This window comes from Miniopterus schreibersii, assembly GCF_964146895.1.
Source record: "Miniopterus schreibersii genome assembly, chromosome: 19".
Classification (NCBI taxonomy): Eukaryota; Metazoa; Chordata; class Mammalia; order Chiroptera; family Miniopteridae; genus Miniopterus; species Miniopterus schreibersii.
The window spans coordinates 35,948,912-35,969,847 of NC_138119.1; the positions used below are offsets into that span (position 1 = coordinate 35,948,912).

General features: G+C 46.8%; 1 protein-coding gene across 1 annotated transcript in view; it reads left to right on the plus strand.

The window, feature by feature from the left end:
• Positions 1 to 20,936, plus strand: part of F5 (coagulation factor V) — a 56,804-nt gene that overhangs the window by 27,814 nt on the left and 8,054 nt on the right. The window contains exons 8-21 of the mRNA XM_081120282.1: positions 2,585 to 2,762; positions 4,491 to 4,587; positions 5,021 to 5,232; positions 6,277 to 6,427; positions 7,181 to 7,393; positions 8,599 to 11,236; positions 11,874 to 12,048; positions 12,687 to 12,923; positions 13,775 to 13,985; positions 15,212 to 15,391; positions 17,179 to 17,295; positions 18,135 to 18,206; positions 19,146 to 19,246; positions 19,677 to 19,832. Of these exons, the coding sequence (XP_080976408.1) occupies positions 2,585 to 2,762; positions 4,491 to 4,587; positions 5,021 to 5,232; positions 6,277 to 6,427; positions 7,181 to 7,393; positions 8,599 to 11,236; positions 11,874 to 12,048; positions 12,687 to 12,923; positions 13,775 to 13,985; positions 15,212 to 15,391; positions 17,179 to 17,295; positions 18,135 to 18,206; positions 19,146 to 19,246; positions 19,677 to 19,832 (4,738 nt within the window). The remainder of the gene's footprint in view (positions 1 to 2,584; positions 2,763 to 4,490; positions 4,588 to 5,020; positions 5,233 to 6,276; positions 6,428 to 7,180; positions 7,394 to 8,598; positions 11,237 to 11,873; positions 12,049 to 12,686; positions 12,924 to 13,774; positions 13,986 to 15,211; positions 15,392 to 17,178; positions 17,296 to 18,134; positions 18,207 to 19,145; positions 19,247 to 19,676; positions 19,833 to 20,936) is intronic.

Genomic DNA, 20,936 nt, shown 5'->3' on the forward strand with positions numbered 1-20,936 from the left:
CAGGTGACCTGATTCCAGCCTCACTCAGCTGTGATCCCAAGAGCAGTCCCATCAGTCAGGGGACCCGTCTGTCGGGACACGGTCTTTGCCAGATCAGTCTGTGAAGGCTGGGAGAGGGCGTTTGCTGCAAGAGACACCAACACGAGGCTACGCAAACCACAGAGAATGAGGCAACTATGACCCCGCTAAAGGAAACTCACACAGCTTCAGTAACCAGCTTCAAAGAACGAGAGGTCCACGAATTGCCTGACAGGTAATTTAGAATACCCGTCTTAACAAACCCCAGCGCAGAGCAAGAGAACACAGACAGGCCGCTAAACAAAACCAGGAAAACAACGCATGAACAGAACGAGACGTTTAAGAACAAATAGAAACCGTAAGAATAACCAGACAGGAGTCTCGGAGCCGAGGAATGGAAAAACCAGTGAGGGCTTCAATACCGGACGCGGCCCCGCGGGAGGAAGATCCGGCAGACTCAGAGGCAGGCGATTCGGAACGACCCAGCTACGGGAGCGAGGGGGAAATGGGGGAGAAGCGTGAGGAACCCCGTGGGAGCTGCGGGGTGCCACCGGCGGAGCCAGGCGCCCGCTGGGAGAGTCTGAAGGAAACGGGGAGAACGGGAAAGGAAGCTTCTTAAAAAGCAGTGGCTGAAAACTCCCGCAGTCTTGGGGAGGACATGGAGAGGCAGGGCCGTGAAGCCCCGAAACAAGACCAACCCAAAGATGACCACCCGAAGACACATCGTAATCAAATCGTCAAAAGTCAAGGGCAGAGAGAGGATTTCGAAAGCAACAAGAAAAACAACTTGTCATAGATAGAGGAACCCCTAAGGCTATTAGCAGATTTCCTAGAAGAAACCTTATAGGCTAGGAGAGCGTGAGATGATATATATTCACGGTGCTGAAAGAAAAGAAAATTGGCAACCAAAATACGATACTATACTCAGGAAAGCTGTCCTTAAGAGGTGGGGAGATAGAGGCATTCCCCCAGACAGAGGAAAGCCGAGGAGTTCAACTTCACTAGACAGGCCTCGCAAGAAATGCTAAAGAGTTCTTCAAGTTGACAGAAAAGGATGCGAAGTGATAAGTTAAACCATCTGAGACCTAATACAGTGCGGTGACTAGAGTTACTAATACTGTATTGTCTTGACATTTGTTAAGACAGCAGATCTTAACTTTTCTCACCACACACACACACACACACACACACACACACACACAAGAAAATAGTAAGTAGGTGAGGTGGTGCAAGTGTTAATTAACTTGATTGTGGTAATAACTTATATATCATTAGGTTGTAGGCCTCAAATATATACAATTTTTATTTGTCAGTTATATCTCAGTGAAGCTGAAAAATGCAAAAGTCAAGGTGTAGCACAGAGGGTAAAAATTGCTGTCCTTTGTTAAAGGAGTAGAGAGGATAAGAATATTTATATTTTCAAGCTATATTCACATAAATTTACATAAAGATTATCTGGAATTATACACGTGAAGTTAATATAAGTAGATACTTAGAAAATGCAAGGAGATCCCGGCCGGGTGTGGCTCAGCGGTTGAGCGTCGACCTAGGATCCAGGCGATGGGGGTTCGATTCCCGGTCAGGGCACATGCCCAGTTGCAGGCTTGATCAATAACTCTCATCATTGATGTTTCTATCTCTCTCTCCCTCTCCTTTCCTCTCTCTGAAATCAATAAAGATATATTTTTAAAAAAAAAATGCAAGGAGAGTTAGAGAGGTGGGGTTGAGAGAATATAGTATGTGAGTGAGAGTTTTCACTAATCAAAATCGTTTGGATGTATTTACTACTCAAAAAATCAAAACAGAGGGGACATCTGTAATACATTCAACAGTTAAGATAAAAGCTTTTTTAAAAATCAAAAAAGGAATTGATCAACATTATATAGTAACTGAAAGAACTGAGATAGGAATCCAGGACTCTCTGGCAACGCTCGGTGCTGTTTATTATGCAAAATAAATGCATTAAATGGATAAATTCTCTCACGGAGCTTTGGCTTTTGCAAACTAAGGTAGTAAAGAGGACGGGGAGCAAAGTGGTGTCATTGCTGCTTCCACATCACTTATCGCAGTACCGCAGGTGGTGGCTGCTTTCAGTGGGCACCAGGCTGAGTGGGCGGCACAGAACCATGTAAAGACACAGAAACTTCCTGGACTGAGGAAATACCTTTAGAGACTGATAAATACCTGGAAAGCCAATAAGGGACCATAAACGAAGTGATAGGAAAGACTTAAGAAAAACCTGTCACCTGTCCTATCCTTTCATCCCGGTAGGCCTTTCCCCAGAGGCATCTAAGGTCTACTCCAGCAACCAGAGGGGCAGGGAGACCGCAGTAGCTGCCTTTAACCAAGACTATGACTTCATCAGACAGACCAGAGGGCTCCGGCTTTCCAACTAGAGGGAAGATATCAGGACTTCGCAAGTCATATTAAGAGTTGTTTTTCTTTATAAATCTAGATTTTTAGCTAACCTAAGAGCAGAACTTTTAAGCAGAAGGGTTACCCCATCCTACCAGGGTCTCTACTTGAGAATATGGTTAATTTTTTGAATATTTCATTTCATTTTAAGAAAATACAGATCTCTGCACTTGGATAATTTCTCCAACCAAATTGGAAAAAATTATAAGAAGGTTGTGTACAGACAATACCAAGATGAGTCCTTCACCAAACGCCTGGAGGAGTCCGATAACCAACAAAACGGGATCTTGGGTCCTATTATCAGAGCCCAGGTCAGAGACACGCTCAAAGTAAGTAACAGAAATGTAGGACCATGTGAAAGAAATGAAACAGCAAAGGACATTATAAGTACTGGTTGTTTATTTTTATTTTAAAAGGTATCCATACGATTTTTAATTCAAGCGCAACACTTGGTTTTTATTTAGTATTTGCCCTTATTTATAACCTACCTCATAAGACAAAGAATGTGAGACAGTTTATCAAATTATAAAGGAATAAAATAAAGAGTCAATGTAACTGGGGTGAAAAATATTGGGGACAAAGAAAAGGCAACCAAGAATAAGGAAAGTATAATGAAGCACCCACCATATGATCTTATAAGGTTGTTTGCAAATTTTGTCCTGAGCTTTCTAGCAGCCAAAGTAAAAAGGGAAACATGTCAGGGCAAGATTCACAGTAGTCATAAAAGAAGCACCGAGCTCTGAGAAGAATTTCTTCCATGAATCCTTGAAAAGAGGGTGCTGTGAGATGCGGTGGATGGATTGCTTGGTAAAATCCGTACAATTGGTACAATCAATAAAAAAGTTGTAGGGCCTTTTAAAAATGTTTCTCGTTAGAGCTGAGAATATCACAGGAAAACCCACTGAGGAAAAACGGGTCCTCGCTGTGGCCGTGGTGTGCGGCTCTCTGAGACTGGTCTCTGATGGGTTAGACGCAGATATGTCCCGGAGCACAGGGTGCTGCTCAGGCAGGTTTCCTCTGAGGTTATGTCACATCGCCAAGCTGGGAGGCAGCGAGCTGAAGGCTGCAGTCTTTGGCAGATACTCTACAGCTGCAGGATGGCCCCCAGGCTTTGGCAACCAAGCAAGTAAAAGACGCGGTTAACGCCCTGGCTGGTTTGGCTCAGTGGTTAGAGCGTCAGCCTGCAGACTGAAGGGTCCCAGGTTCAGACCAGCCAAGGGCACCGACCTTGGTTGCAGGATCGATCCCCGGCCCCAGGTTGGGGTGTGTGCAGGAGGCAACCAATCGATAGACACATTGATGTTTCTCTCTCTCTCCCCCTTCCGCTGTCTCCGAAAAACAATGGGAAAAAATATCTTTGGGTGAAGATTGGAAAAAAAAAAAAAAAAAAAATATATATATATATATATGATAAAGGTTCTCTTTTAAAGATTAAGGAGTCTAACCAGGACTCCTGCATGGATAATGCTCCTCCCTTCAGCTGCATGGGGCTGAGCTAAGGGCATCAGCAGACGAGGCCAGTTCTGTTCATTTGAAAATAACAAAAGGACCAGAAGCAGCCTCTCTCTGGCCCGCCTTGCCCCCCATCCCTGATGCCTTTGAGGTGTCCTTAGCGAGCGTACATACACCTCGCTGGAGGACCTGGCTCTTAGCCATGCCCCTCGGGAAGTCGCTTCAAGGACAGTGGTCCCGGGAGACCTGGGAGACCTGCCGGGGGAGAGGGGCTCACGGGCCAGATCCCAAGGCAGGTGCGGTCTAAGGGGAAAGGAGAAGGGAAGCGAGACGGGCGCCAGCCTGGAGGGGGTGGCATGCTGTGGGGAAAATGCCACTTCTAAGGCCAGACTGCTCTGTGAGGTGACACGCGCAAAAGCTTCTGTCAGGTGACGGCAGAGACTGCTGCTCAGATAAACAGAACTAGTTTGCACGCACGCGTACACACACACACACACACACACACACACACCCATCCAACAAGAGAACGTGCAAAGTTAACACCCGACATTAATTCTCACCATGAACCTTAAATCCCGAGTAATGAATCTGAGTTGACTTTGCAGATCGTGTTCAAAAACATGGCGAGCCGCGTCTACAGCATTTACCCCCACGGAGTGACCTTCTCTCCGCTCAAAGATGAAGTCAACTCCTCCTCCTCCGGTGCGAACCCTCCTCGTCCCCGGACGACTCCACTGGCCTCTGAGAAGCTAGCGTATTTTCCTACCGCCCCCTCGCTCAGTAGTATAGCTTGTGCGGTCAGGTAGCACATATACAGGGGCGGGCATCCTAAAAGCCACAAGGAAACCCTGCTCGCCTCCGGGGTTTTCTTTACCCTGCTGGTCACCAAATACTGTGTCCCTCGTCAGTGCCATTGCGGCCTCTAGGGGAGCAAGATCTGATGACCACGTGCTACCCAGGGCTCTACTAAGTGCATCTTAATATAGGAAGAATATTCCTTTCCCAATATTAATTGCTTACAATGAGAGCTCCTTTTTATTATGCATGCATTCATTCATTCGTTCGTTCATTCATCTATTTATTTTCATGAAATAATTTTGAAAATGAAAACAAGTCTGACTGTATTTTCTTTCAGGCAGTAACACCATGATCAGAGCCGTTCAGCCAGGGGAAACCTACACTTATAAGTGGAATATCCTAGAGTCTGACGAGCCCACAGAAAATGATGCCCAGTGCTTAACAAGACCATACTACAGTGATGTGGACGTCATAAGGGACATTGCCTCTGGGCTGATAGGGCTACTTCTAATTTGTAAGAGCAGATCCCTGGATAAGCGAGGAATACAGGTATTTTGTCCTTGACGTAATCTTTCAGAAATTCCAGGAATCTCTTCTGGCTGGAACAGACTAGGTCTCCTTGCTAAGTAATGGAGCTTTTCTAGAGAAGAGAAACTGTGAAGTCATCCTCTTGAGTGCGAATGTGATGACATTTACCCCTTTGCTAACTTTTTTCTCTTGTCTATTTTCATCTGGACTCACTGCAGAGGGCAAGTCTACAGTGTGAAGCTATATTTTGTTCTGGTTTCAAAGTCCGGGTCTGTTTAAAATGTCTATGTGCTGAGCAAGTCACTCAGCCTCTCTTAATTCTTCCTTGTATGAAATGGGTAATACACCCCCCAAAACTACAAGGTTGTTCAGGGTTCAGTGAGATGGCACCTGGTAAGAGTGCAAAGCTCTGTGCCAACCCTTGTTATTTTTAGAGATCTGCACTAGAAAGAGATGAGAGAGATACACTGAAGACACAGCTTCTGGAGAGGCTGGACCTCGACAATGGTCCATGTCCAGTGAGACTAAATTATGCAAAGATAGGAGTCTTCTGACTTGATCTGCACTGCAGAAGAGCCTCATATGATTAACTTAAAATTCACAGACAATTGGCCTAAGCTATAATAAAAATAGGTCTCATCTCAAGGCATTCAAAATAAATATATTCCTAGGAAAATCAGAAACGAGCATTAGGAAGACCCTAATGTATTGAACTTGAAAAGGAAATGGGTAGGGGGAGGCACAAAACTTTCCTACTGCAACCTCCTGGTTTAGCCTTTGCAATTGTTAGGAGCACATCCGGTCAGTCGGTCTGCCTGCCTGATAGGTGTTCAATCAGCGATAAACAGAATTACAGCTGCCATGATGAAAGGAATCTTTCCATTAGGATATTTTAGTCTCTGAGTTTTCTGATCTGCTCCGTTTGCTTTGGCGTAACACCTTTGGCTCTAACGAGGGCTTTTACACAGTGGGCCCTCACAAAGGCCTACCTGGGTGGCTCCAGTGGCCCAAGGACTGTGCCCCTCTGGTTCCTGAAGGGGTAGGTAATTGGCTGTTTCCCGGCAGAGGGCAGCAGACATCGAGCAGCAGGCTGTGTTTGCTGTGTTTGATGAGAACAAGAGCTGGTACATTGAGGACAACATCAACAAGTTCTGTGAAAACCCTGAGAAGGTGAACCGCGACGACCCCAAGTTTTACGAGTCAAACATCATGAGCAGTAAGTTGAAGCGGCGTCTTTGTCCGTCAGCTTCTCACTCCTGCGGTTGAAGCGTGGCTATGCCGAGAGGCAGACGTGGGTGCGAGCCGACACACATCTCAGCCTCCCCTTCATCCGGGGATTTGGTGATGAAATTACGTAAAACAGTGACATCATAGCAACCTTGTTACAGCCAGAGGTCAAAAGCATGTTGTGTGTGTGTGTGTGTGTGTGTGTGTGTGTGTGTGTGTGTGTGCGTGCGTGCGTGTGTGTGTGCCCGGGCACATGCTCTGGGCAGGAAAGAACAGGTGAGGGGAGGGGGTGGTGAAGGAAGCGGCTAAAGGCCTTGGTCAGTGGCACCTGGGGTATAAAATAGACAGACTGAGTGCGAGGTGAATACTCTGTGGCCAGGGCGGAAGCAAGGTAAGTAATTCAAAACTGGATTTTCAAATCACACTAAGAAGGTTAGTGTGTGTGGAGCAGCAGTTAAGCAGAGTCATTCTGTGAAGAGGTTTGAAATGCACAGTAAGAGGCTCAGAAGGGTAGGTGTTCCCTGAGCCACAGCTCGGGCATTTGCTGCAGTTTTAAGCTCAGAGTCACTGCTGCGGGAAGCCTAGGTTTGGTCTTGTAGTCACATGTCAGACCTGGTAAAGTGTATCTCAGATAAGCACTGCTTTAATGCAACTAAATGAACCTGGGACATGTGTTTGAGGTGTTACCCACGTGCCCTCTTGCTGGCATAGGCCTGGCACTCTAACCAATTGACTCTTTCAGCCATCAATGGCTACGTGCCCGAGAGCATATCCACACTAGGATTCTGCTTTGATGACACCATCCAGTGGCACTTCTGCAGTGTGGGAACCCAGGATGACATTTTGACCATTCACTTCACTGGGCACTCCTTCATCTATGGCAAGAGGCATGAGGACACGCTGACCCTCTTTCCTATGCGTGGGGAATCTGTGACCGTCACAATGGATAACGTTGGTAAGGGCCTGGGTGGGGGAGAGGACTCCTGGTAGCTGCAGGTCTGCTGTACTCTCCAGACTCCCAGCTCCTGCTCAACTCTTTGATCCCTTGCAGGCGTCCCTCTCAATACTTGTCATGATTTCCATTTGGGGAATTAATGACTTCAGTGGAGCCAGCCCTTTTCTGTAAGTGAGAAGTAAGACACACATGCACAGAAAGATGAGGCATGACTTTGAGGAGGAAGCATGAGCATTCAGTCATAAAAAAAATCTCTTTTATCAAAATGCCCTTTTCAGTTTTTTAAGACAGCCATCCCACACTCGGGTTAGTGATGATCAGATACAGTGCCTTAGAGGCGAGGCTGGCCTCAGACACAGCATGTGTCCTGGAAAGCACGTGGACTTTGGAGTGCATCAGACCTGGGTTCAAATCTTGCCTTTCCACTCAATACCTGTGCAACCTTGGGCAACTGACTTACTCTCACTGAGGCTGTTTATTCATCTAAAAAACAACCACCACCACACACACACAAAACAGAATAACAGCAGCTTACAAAGTTGCTTTGATCATTAATTATAATGTGTGCCAAGTATCCAGCACTCAGTAGATGCTCAACAAGTGGCAACTATTGGAGACTTCCCAGGAAATCTTCAGTATGACAGCAAATCATACCATTTCAAAGAGCTTGAAAATGGCCCTGGGCCCATGTGAATTACTGGTCACTTGGAAATGCCTAGATGTCTCTTATTTCTGTGGTAGACATCACTACCCTCCCCAACTACAATGCTCAACCAAGACCTGCAGCTACCAAGATGGATGTGATTTTCAAAATTCATTTTATTCTCAATTCATCCCCTTTAAAACATATTCCGAAACAGTGAATCTCAAACACTCTGCGCTAAGAGTTTGTTTCTCCCCACTCTCCCCCGACCAATCTTTTTGGTCTACATTCTGTTAAACAGGGTAAGTGCATTGATCTCATGCTTGGATGTCACAACAGTGTCAAATTGCTCAAAAGTGTCCTAAGTACTTGACTCTCCCTTTTCCTCCCTATGCCGCTGTGGAACCATAATCAACAGTTTGCCGGGCAGCAGTGGTCCGCAGGCCACCCTTGAGTGCCCTTGACCGAAGCTTGCTGGAAACTATCTGCCACAATGGATGCTGGGCTTTTATTTCTTTTTCTGGACTGAAAGCTCTCTATTCTGTCTCTCTCTCTTCTCTAGGAACTTGGATGTTAACTACCATGAATTCTAATCCAAGAAGCAAAAACCTACAGCTGAGATTCAGGGATGTTAAATGTATCCCGACTGATGAAGAAGACGACTATGAAATCTATGAATTTCCAGAATCTACACCCATGATGACTACGCGGAAAATGCGCAATTCTTCGGAAAAACAAAATGAAAGGAATAATGCCGACGTTGATTACCATGACCAGCTGGCTTCATCCCTGGGATTCAGGTCATTCAGAGATTCATCACCGAATCGCGAGGGAGAAGAGTTCAACCTTACCGCCCTCGCCCTGGAGAACAGCTCTGAATTCATTCCTCCAAGTCCTGATGCCTCTGTCCCTTCAGATTCTCCTTTTGCAAGCAGCGTTAGCAGGCTCATTGCCAGTACCTCTGCAGAACCTCACAAAACCCTCCCTCACCCTGAAACCACTGCAGCTGGTCCCCGTGCGGGACACAGCTTAGAAAAGAACTCACTTCTCAACTCTTCCACAGTAGAGCGCTCCAGCCCTTCCGAAGGCCCTGCAGAGGGCCCTCTGCAGTCAAATGTCACACTTCCGCTGGGTGCAGGAGTCAGAAGTCAAGAACACACTAAACATAAGGGATTCGAGGCAGGGAGCGACCGAGAGGCAAGGCACAGGTTCCCCCAGATGGAATTTCTAGAACATAAAATTGGGAGACATTCAAGCCGAGACAACTCTTCTTCCAGAATGGGGCCCTGGAAGGACCTTCCCAGTGATCTGTTACTCTTAGAACAGAAGAATCCGTCTAGGATTTTGAATGGGAAATGGCACTTGGCTTCTGAAAAAGGTAGTTATAAAATAATCCCAGGGGCTGATAAGGTGATGGCGGTTAATAAGCTGCTGGGCAGCCCCTGGAATGCCTCAAGGACGTGGGGAGAAGGCATCCTTCTTACAAACAAGCGTGGAAAGCAAGAGGGCCACCCACAGCTTTCTGGAATTAGACATAGGTTTCTACCAGTAAGAAAGGATGGAGGAAGGAGTGGACGGAAGAATGGCACTGTTCTCATTCGGACACGAAGAAAGAAGCTTGCACACCACGTCCCTCTCTCTCCAAGGAGTTTCCACCCTCCCAGAGGGGAGGCCAGCATCCCACTTTCAGACTCGCTCCCCAAGGCCAGGGAAGCACCTCTTCCCACAGACCTCAATCAGACATCCCCCCCTGTGAATCTTAGCCTGATAGCCTCACTTCCTGACCATAATCAGAACCCCCCAAACAACACTGGTCAGACAAGCTTCTCTCCAGATGTTTATCAGACAACGGCCCCGGAAGAGCTCTATCAAACGTCCCCTATTCCAGACTCTGATCAAATGCACTTCACTACAGACCCCAGTCACAAAGCTTCTCCAGACCCTGGCCAGATGCTTGACAGTGATCTAAGAAGCCAGTCCTTCCCTACTGACATTGGACAAATGTTCCTTTCTGTAGAACTTGAAGCCTGGCAGGCAACCATCTCTCCAGATCTCAGTCAACCATCCCTGTCTCCAGAACTTAGTCAGACAAACCTTTCCCCAAACCTCAGCCAGGAGATTCCTTCTCCAGACTTCAGCCAGCCAACCCTTTCCCCTGACCTCAGACAGACAACCCTTTCTCCTGATCTTGGTCAGATGACCCTTTCTCCAGACCTCAGCCAGGCAACTCTCTCTCCAGACGTCAGCCAGGTAACTCTCTCTCCAGATCTCAGCCAGGTAACTCTCTCTCCAGATCTCAGCCAGGAGACTGTCTCTCCAGATCTCAGCCAGGGGACTGTCTCTCCAGACTTCAGCCAAGAGATTCTCTCTCCAGACCTCAGCCAGATGACCCTTTCTCCAGATCTCAGCCAGGGGACTGTCTCTCCCGACTTCAGCCAAGAGATTCTCTCTCCAGACCTCAGCCAGATGACCCTTTCTCCAGACCTCAGCCAGGAGACTGTCTCTCCAGACTTCAGCCAAGAGATTCTCTCTCCAGACCTCAGCCAGACGACCCTTTCTCCAGACCTCAGCCAGGAGACTGTCTCTCCAGACTTCAGCCAAGAGATTCTCTCTCCAGACCTCAGCCAGACGACCCTTTCTCCAGACCTCAGCCAGGAGACTGTCTCTCCAGACCTCAGCCAGGTAACTCTCTCTCCAGACTTCAGCCAAGAGACTCTCTCTCCAGACCTCACTCAGACAGCCCTTCCTCCTGATCCCAGGCAGACATCACCTCCTCCGGACCTCGATCCAGCGTCCTACACTTCTGAGTCTAGTCAGTCACGGCCTCTTCCAGAATCTGATCGGGCTTTCCCTTATTCAGACCTTGGTCAGATGCCATCTCCACAACCATCTCCACTAAATAACACTTTTATAACAAGCAAGTTTAACTCAACAGTTATACTTGGCTTCAGAGGAGAAGATGGAGATTACGTTGAGTTTATACCGATGGGGAAGGAAGAGAGCAGCGAAGAAAACTCCCGTGAGATTGATCTCATGTTCTATGATAACCCCTACCAAACTGACGTCCGGACGGACACCAACTCCTCCAGGAACCCTGACTACATCGCCTCCTCGTACCTCCGCAGCAGCAATGGAAACAAGAAACATTATTACATTGCTGCTGAAGAAATATCCTGGGACTATTCAAAATATGCCCAAAGGTTTGGCCAGTTTTCTCCTCTCATGTTCTCATTTCTCCACCACTGCTAGAAAAGTAATTACAACAGTCCAAGGAGAGAACTCTGGGCAAACTAGTTAAGTATAATTTAGTTCCCCTGCTGCAAGTTGGCTTATACTATGTGCCAGGTAATCTGCTAGGCACTGGAAGGAAGCTGTGAGCTAACTGGGCACAATCCCTACCTCATGAGGCTTTTACTCTAGTGGCAGAATCAGAGATTAATAGATAATCACACAAACAAGTGATACAGAGTTTACTATATATATATATATATATATATATATATATATATATACTGTAGAAATACTATAAGAATACTACAGGATTTTACTACATATACTATAGTAATACTATAGAAATGTAGGAATGCTATAAAGACATTTAACTTGGTCTAAAGGCTCATGGGGGGACTTACCTAAGAGATGATATACGAGCTGGCAGGTGGCTATCTACTGGCCTGTGTTTTTAGTCATTTATATTTTCATTCATTTGCTCATCAAATATGTATTAAATATCTTCTCTATGCTAGATGCTATACTCAGAAACAGAGATCATTTCCTAAATTCTTTGAATGGTCTTTCATTTGTTCTTGTAAACAAATACCGTCATTATCATTTCAGTAAAATGGGTAACGAGGACCCCGATGATGCTCCAGAGCACACCGTATACAAGAAAGTCGTTTTTCGAAAGTACCGTGATAGCACGTTTACCACCCGTGACCCCCGGGGAGAGCATGAAGAGCACCTTGGCATCCTTGGCCCTGTCATTAGAGCTGAGGTGGATGATGTCATCCAAGTAAGTCGCTTTCAGAGCCCCGCTAAGGCCTCCAGAGGAATGTCCACAGGCCCCGTGGGGTGGCAAAGGCAGAGGTGGCAGGAGAGCTGCAGGCGAGCTCCTTATTTTCCAGAATTAACAAATACTGACATTTCTTCTCAAAGACAGTTTGCCAAGTATTTGGCAATCTTCAAGAAAAAAATAATAATCTTATGATTTTATTTCTCCCTCTGCTAAGCTCCCGCTCATTCTCTAAGGGTCCCTTCCATTTCCCCTTAACCTTTCCGAAACGTCAGCCGAGTTGCTCCTCCCGGGCCCTGCCCTCTGACCCCATTTGCACTGGGATACAGCACCTTTGGGCCCCAGATTTTAACTTGAATTCGCATGTGCAGCGTCTCTTCGCCAGCAGGCTGAAAGCTCACTGCGAGCGAGAGCCAAGCCCGGACCTGCCGACCGCGGCCATCGCGCTGCATCTGTGCGCCGGGCCAGTGCTTTTGCTTTGAGCCCAGGAGCTGCCTGCTTTGGTGTTCCTGGGGGAATGGACTCGGGCCCTGTCTCCCAGGCTGCTTGTAAGACTTCGGTGAAACAACGTGCATGAGTTTCGTGGCAATGGGATTTTTGTTGAGCTTAAGTACCTTGCGGATCATTGTTTTTTCTAGGTTCGTTTTAAGAATTCAGCCTCCAGACCATATTCCCTTCATGTCCATGGGCTTTCCTATGAAAAATCATCAGAGGGAAAGACGTATGAAGATGACTCTCCTGAATGGTTTCAGGAAGACAATGCCGTTCAGCCAAACAGCAGTTACACCTACGTGTGGCACGCCACCAAGAGGTCGGGGCCCGAGAACCCCGGCTCTGCCTGCCGGGCGTGGGCCTACTACTCATCCGTGAACGCGGTAGGCACACCCCTCAAAGCTTTGTCATCCCCTAACCGTATAACCTGGGTCCACTAAGTGGAAGGGTGAAGGTTATTTCTTGTTAAGTGTCCGTCTTGGGATCATGAGGAAGGTGTAAGGATTGTGGTCAACGCCCTACAGCTTCCGTGGCCAGGGGCTCTCCCTGCAGACCCACAGGTGACAGTGGGAGGCAGAGGTCTGCTCGGAGGAGGAGTGAGGATGACTGAAATGGGGGCGCACTGAGCGCGACGACCTTTGCAGAGGAGGACGTTTGTTGGCGACGTCCCTGCACGAGTATCAGCTTTCTCGTCCGCTCTCTCCGCGGAAGAACTGCAACGTCAAGGCTCCTCCTTGGGCCTGGTGGAGAGAGCACCGGCCTCGGTTTCAATGCCTACCCTGTCGCTTACTGCGTGGCCCTGGGAAAGTTACTCGACCTCTCTTGGTCATGGTTTCCAAAGTTCAAAATGAGATAACAACATAGTAGGCACTTGGTTATGTTTGTTTAACAAGTGAATTCTTTTTACCATCTAGGATTGTTGTCAGAATTATATAAGGGGCCATAGGCAAAATATTTAATATAGTAGTAAGCGCTCAATAAATAGTATTTGTTATAGTATCAATATTATCATGATCATTAGCATTACTACCCTGTCAAGATAAATGATTAATCAAAGGGGATATGAACACCGTAGAAGCAGAGGAATAATATTGAGCCTTATGAAGCTACTCATTATATTCCTCGAAGTCAGAGTCTCTGAGAAGGGCTCCTTTTCTGTGTGGTCAGTGATCGCCAGAAGCGCAGAGGAAACGCTGAGAAAGGGTATGTGCCACTTCCTCCCGCTGTCTTCCAGGAAAGAGACATCCACTCGGGCTTGATAGGGCCCCTTCTGATCTGCCGGAAAGGAACGCTTCACAAGGAGAGCAGCATGCCCGTGGACATGAGAGAATTTGTCTTCCTTTTCATGGTCTTTGATGAAAAGAAGAGCTGGTACTATGACAAGAAACCCCAGAGTTCTTGGAGACACGTGTCCACAGAAGTAAAACATTCCCACGAGTTTCATGGTATTTTCCTCTGACTTTGATCTAATCTCTGAACTCAACCACGCTGGGTGACAGTGACACCTGCCCTTAGGTCTCCACAAGATTAGGCAGGAGATGCTTCTGAGGAACCAGGAACTACCACTAAGACTAGGTCCCTACACATCTCAGAGGGCTGATGGAACCCGGCAGGTGACACTCCAGGCGAAGGAAAGGCGAGAAAGTCTGAAAGACAGACCCGGAGTCTGCTGTGAAACAAACCCAAACCAACAACAACAACAAAAAGCAGTGTGCTTCAGCTGATCACAAATTGAAAAGGAATTAGCATTATTCTGCAATTAAGTACTTGATAAATCTGTTTCTTGACCTTTAATGGAATATAGAAGGAGTTGCCCCCGTGAACTTTCTACAATAAGAGTGGCTGGAACCGTCCTAGCATTTGGCAGTTCCCAGGTGGCACCAGACACTCATGAATAAAGTAGGTAGGCTAATGACCTCCACCCCTCTCCAGCAAGCCACTGGCTTGGTTCCTGGAGGCCCACACCGGTACCTGTAACTTTAGGAGAGTAAACAACAGCAACAGAACTTCCCTCACTTTAGTCCCAGTTAAGTCACTGTAGCAGGACTAAGCTTTATTATTGAAATGTAGTATTATTTTTTAAGGTGGTCAAATTTACCAGGTGCTTCACACACACACACACACACACACACACACACACACACACACACACTCTTCACTGAGCGGAGAGTGGGTAAGTCTCAGAGCCCTAGACATCCACGCTGGGAGGGGGCAGAGCAGCTTTCGAGTGAATGAGAACACCCGTGAATCACTGTGGCTGTGGGTGCAACAAAGGTGAGGTCCAGCCTCCTCACTTTGCCTGGATCTGTCTCTGAATTTAGGCGGCCCTGGGGTGACATGCTGCATACCCCCTTACTTACTGTTTCCTCTAAACACTGGAGTTCCCTTATCTGGCTCCTATCAGTCAAGCACCAAAGGAAAATTCAGACTATAAGCAGCAAGGATACCTGGGTGAAGCACGGAGCAGGACAGTGGAGAGTCTGGGGAAGTGACTGATAAAGTGCTGGGGAAGGGGGCTCCTGGACATCATGACACATAGGGGACCCTGGGCGGGCCTGGCCAGCTGGGGGGTAAGGAAGCTGGATGGCGAGTGAGGCCCTCCTAGGTCCTTACCAGCCTCTCTCCTGGTGTACACAGGTTTTTAATGGATTGTAATTCTCTGGCCTTTCAGCCATCAACGGGATGATCTACAACTTGCCTGGCCTGAGAATGTACGAGCAGGAGTGGGTGAGGCTCCACCTGCTGAACTTGGGCGGCTCCCGAGACATCCACGTGGTTCACTTCCACGGCCAGACCCTGCTGGAAAACGGCACCCAGCAGCACCAGCTCGGCGTCTGGCCCCTGCTTCCCGGTAAAGACCAGGCCACGAAAAGACGCCCGACTGAAAAATGGCGAGAGGAGGCGATCCTGGCCTCTCTAAGCTCCCCCATCCCCTCCTCGGGCATCTGCTTCTAAGGGGTCGGGCATGGGCCCTGGCATAGATCCTGGCAAAGCCATATCCCAGAGCTGCGTACAGAGCACGAAAACGCCAGCTCGCGTGCGCACTGTTTGCAGCAGGGCTCTGGCTAAACGCGTGGCCCAGCGTGGTTCTGCTGAGACCGTGCCCAGTGCAGGTCCTGCCCAGCCACTGTGTCACACGGCGGGATTACAGGACGAATCCCGCGGGGCTCAGGCGGCACATGGCGGGGAGACCAGAAATGTACTGGGCTGGGGAGTCTCGATTTCCTGAATTCTACTCACTGTCACCCTGGTGTCTTCGAGTGAGTGACAGGATTCTTGATCTTAAATTGACTCATGAGGCTGTTTGGAGAATAAATTTTTCTTTCTTTTTTTTTAATGATTTTAAAAGCTAAAGAATAACAAGGGTCTTTAGAGCTTTTCATGTGCAAAATAATAAGGTTTAAACACTAGTCATCTAAAAAGATTCTTATGTGCCAATGAGTTGTTTGTAGGTAAGTGTGGGGGCTTGGGGGGTGAGGGCTACTCAAACTGTAGTGGGCATAGTAAAAACGCAGGAAGGCAGCTAAAACGCCGATGCCGACGCAGAGATCGGGCTCCCAGAGGCTCTGATCCGGGAGATCCAGGGCCCGGGAGTCTGCATTTTTAGCAGGCGGCCTACCTTCCCCGAAAGCTGCCTGAGGAGCTCGGGAGGGAGGCCGCCCCCGACAGGGCTTTGGGCGGGGAAGCTGCCGTGGGAGCCGGCCTCCGACGGAAGCACAGACGTGGAAACGCGCCCGCTTTGGTTAAGAGTAAGGAAAAGGAAAGCTCTTGTTTGTTTTAAACTTGCCAGCGACGCACTAGTGAAGCCATAAAGAGTCCATTCCCATCAGGGGCGGGGGTGGGTAAAGGAACTCCTCACCTTCACCATGCAGTGCCAGAGCCGCCGGGGCCCGGGGCCCGGGAGGGGAGCACCGAGAAGCCGGGCTTCGCTGGCCCAGCTGCATCTTCAGGCCCAAGTATCTGCTTTTGAGAGGGGAAGGCGGGAGATCTTTTTGGTGTTTGAGGGGGATGACCATCAGCTATTCATTTTATTCACAATCTGGGAAATGCTCACAAACTGTAGTCGGCAGAATTAAGTGTTAACTGGCAGCAGGAAATAGTCAACAGGGGCACGGTCGTCAGAGGTTTCAGAAACCCCGTGCTTTCCGTGGCATCCTGAAACAGCTCATGAGTGCTCTGCCCAAGTGTGTAACTATCGAGAATGCGAAACACGGGAGGATGGGATGAAGAGGGGGAAAGGAAACACGGACAGGATTTTTGAGGCCCAGCGATGGGTCACTCAAGGTTGCTTTGATACTAAGGACTGTGAAGAAGCTATGTTATGTGTGGGTTAACTTGTAATATTTTGTTTAGATAAATGAAAGCTTCTTTCTAGTACAGGATGTTGGAGGTTTTTTTAAGTTCTGGGGCGATTGATTGATTTGTCGTAATGTGGGTGTGTTTGTGTGTGTGTGGGGGGGTGTTCTTTTAATTTGTTTGTTACACTTCTAGTCCTGCCTAGAAATAAATGGGTAACTCTTCGGTTCTATTCTAAAGCTTCTTGGGATGCAGTGATACTAGGATTCTTTGATATCTGTCCACCAATAGTAACTTGTTAGTCTTTGAGTATGTAATGTCATCCTTCACTTTCTATTTTAGGTTCATTTAAAACTCTTGAAATGAAGGCATCTAAACCTGGCTGGTGGCTCCTAGACACAGAGGTTGGAGAAAACCAGAGAGCAGGGATGCAAACGCCATTTCTCATCATAGACAGAGGTATCAGCCAAGAGCCACAAGACACTTTTAGCAGGAGAGTCCTGTTGCTAGCATATTACAAACTTATAGATAGGAGATATTCAACTCAGAACTCTGATATGACAAAAAGAGTCTGTAGCAGGAATTGCCTTCATTCTGGGCATGGTCTGATTATAATGCAAACGTCAGTCATCTAGGAAACTCAAACCAAATGGTTCAGCCCAAAGGCATTCCTTTCAGTTGGGGAACCAACATAAAGCAGCCTCCTTCATGATTTGTGACCCCTAGATAAGTGCATGTAAGAAATAATTCTCCAGGCTCCTAGCACAGAGGAGGAAAAAGATAGGAGAGACTCAACAATAACCAAGATAGTCACTGAACTTGGCATCCCAGGATTTGAGAAAAAATTTCAATCTGTCTGTCCAGCCAGCCAGCAGCACTGATTAAGCACCCACTGAGTACAAGCACTGTGTCGACATCCAGATAGCTCACTGGCTGTATTGCCTTAGCTGGTATTCCCTTCCACAATCGGGATGTAAATAACCCTGTACCTTCCAGGTGTACTTAACGTTGTAAAATGGCTTATTTTCAGATATAAGCAGATGGAAATCGGTTTAAAAACTAATTGCTCTTCAGGATTTCAGTTGTTTTCCTCTAGGGTGTCACGATGTCTATTAAAGTACCAGTTTTGTTAGTGCACTTGCCATTTTAGGGCCAGATACATTTAAGTCAGTGCTATACAAGGTAGGTCACAATATCTAATTACTGACCCACCGCAGGTATAACCTCTAGCCATGGAGTTATACCTGTTAAACGTACTTTCTAAGCAAACATTATTCATCATCCTGTCTTTTTTGTAGAATGTAAGATGCCATTGGGACTAAGCACAGGCATCATCGCTGATACACAGATCAAGGCATCTGAGTTTCTGAGTGAGTAGTAGAATCACAGCCTCAGAGGGGCACCTCCTCCGACTGTTCAGTACACAGCCTGCAAAGCCATGCGTGACAGCTGGGCCTGTTGAATCTATGGGTCCTTGCTCCCCTCCAGGCTTTTCTCTATCACAACACAGTAAACCAGCTCTGTGTGGGGTGCTTATCTGGTAAAGGAGCGCTATGGCAGGAGCTAAAGCCTGTTGGCACCCCCTGATCACTGCCACCCCCTCTAGTGTATAATGTTCCCAGAGTCTCTCCCAGGAAAGACCAAGAGCTCAGTGTCTCTACACAGGTAGTCTGACCTCTCAGCAGATTGGGCAAGAGGACATAGCTTGCTCTTATGGCCATGTGCCCTTTTCCAAAACTCTTCCCATTCATCCCCATTCTCGGTTTGATCACACATGTGAAATTCCAGCCAGATTCCCAGGGTCTTATCTGCCATGTGTTAGAGTCCCCATTAATAGGACCCTTGCTGTACCAACCACTCATCTATTCAAGAAACTTTACTGATCACCCACTGTGTGTCAGGAACTCCTCCTAATTGTCCTCACTGCTCAGAGCCCTTCCCAAGATCAAGAGGTCAATTGCAAGGGACCATGAGGATCCCATAAACCCCTCCCATGTCTTCCTGGAAGGCAGGCACACTCAGCGGTGACCACATCAACATAACTGAGAAAAGACGAACGTGACCTGTATGCAAGAAAGGGGGTGGGTGGCAGGGGACAGCTGAGCAAGCACAGACCTAAAGCCAAGATTTCATCACCATGGACTAAGTCAGGAGCTTCAAGAAGCCTGTGCCAACTGCCTGGTCTTCTAACTGCACAAGAAGGTCCTCTGCAGATCTGGTTTTCCACTGGGACTGAACTCACTTGACAAATTGCTAATTGTATGTTTTTTAAAAATTCAGAATAAATTTTTTTCTTCCTTTGGATTTAGATTATTGGGAGCCCAAATTAGCAAGATTAAACAATGGTGGTTCATATAATGCTTGGATGACAGAAAAAACTTCAGACTTTGACTCTAAGCCTTGGATCCAGGTATGACATTACTCTGATAATATTTATTGCTATTGTAATAATAAAAGTGACACTGATTTAATAATTTCTTCTTGTCCTTGCAATGTTGTTAGGGGAAATAGCAATTACTAGGTGCTAGGCAATATTCTAAGTACTTAAAATGAACCCTATGAAGCTGGTTCCAGTAATATCCCATTTTACAGATGAAAAAAACTAAGACATACAGGGGTTAACTAACTTCCCAACATCACGCACAGCTAGTTAGTGGTTGAGCTGGGATTCAAGTCCAGGTCCCCCATGCTCAAATATGAATTGCATTTTATTAGTTTGCTAAGACCTGAGGTGCTGGCTCTTTAGTTCTGACGAAAGCTGGTTGGTTGCTCAATGATTTAAGGCAGCATGTGACCTGTTGACAAGGACAGTTCTGTTCAGTGGCTTTGCTGTGTTGCAGGTGGACATGCAAAGGGAAGTCCTGTTCACAGGCATCCAGTCCCAAGGTGCCAAGCACTACCTGAAGTCCTACTACACCACTGAGTTCCGTGTGGCTTACAGCTCCGACCAGACCAACTGGCAGATTTTCAAAGGGAACAGCACCAGGAATGTGATGGTATGTGTGCAGTGTCTTTCTGAGGCTCCAGACTCACCCGCTGGTTGCTATGACTAGACTCTTTGCTTTTGTAAAAATACTTTACTGGGCATCAGAAATAAAAAAGGGCTTCTTTAGGGCCCATGGAGGAAAGTGGTAAAATAATGGGTCTGTATATTACAAATTAAAGGGATAAGTGTGACTTGTGAAATTTCAAAACTCCACAAAACTTTTTAAAATCACTTTATCATCAAACTAAATATCCAGGCTTTTCAGATTGGCAGATGGTGTAGGGCAGAGTATCGATCAGGTCTTGTGCTTTAAGGAGCTCACACTAAAAATATGCCACCAAGAGTTCTGATTTTACTAATTTTCTATATTCTCATTTTCTATATTACCTATAATTAATTGTCTATATTATCACTTAGCTGTGATAGATCAGGATAGATCAGAAAAATCCTAAATTATGGTTCCTACTGACTGGTATTGGAGAGAGAACACAGCTTAGAGAATTTTACATCTCTATTCACGAGGGATGTCAGTGTGTAGTTTTATTTTTTTGTACTGTCTTCCCTGGTTTTGGTATCAGAGTAACACCAGCTTCACAAGATAAATTGGGAAGCATGCTCTTTTTTTCTATTTTGTGGAGGAGAGTGTCTAGAGTTGGTGTTAATTCTTTAAACATTTGGCAGAATTCACCAGTGAAACCAAGTAGGCCGGGAGATTTCTCTTCCGGAAGTTCTAAAATTGCAAATTCAATGTCTTTAGCAGCTACAGGCTTTTCAAATTACCTGTTTTATATTGGTGAGTTGGGATAGTGTTTTTTTCAATACATTAATCCATTTCCTCTATGTTGTTAAGTTTGTGTCTAGAGCTGCTTGTACTTCCCTTAGCATGCTCCTGATGTCTGTAGGGTCTGTAGTGATACTGTCTGTGTCACGTCTGACACTGGCCGTTTGTGTCTCTTCTCTTTTTGCTTCATTAGTCTTGTTAGAGATTGCCCAGTTTTTTAAATCTTTTCAAAGAACTGGCCTTGTGCCTCATTACTTTGACCTATGTTTTTCCGTTTTCTGTCTTACTCACTTGGTTACTTAGTCTGCTCCTATCTCCTGTTTCGGCCGGACC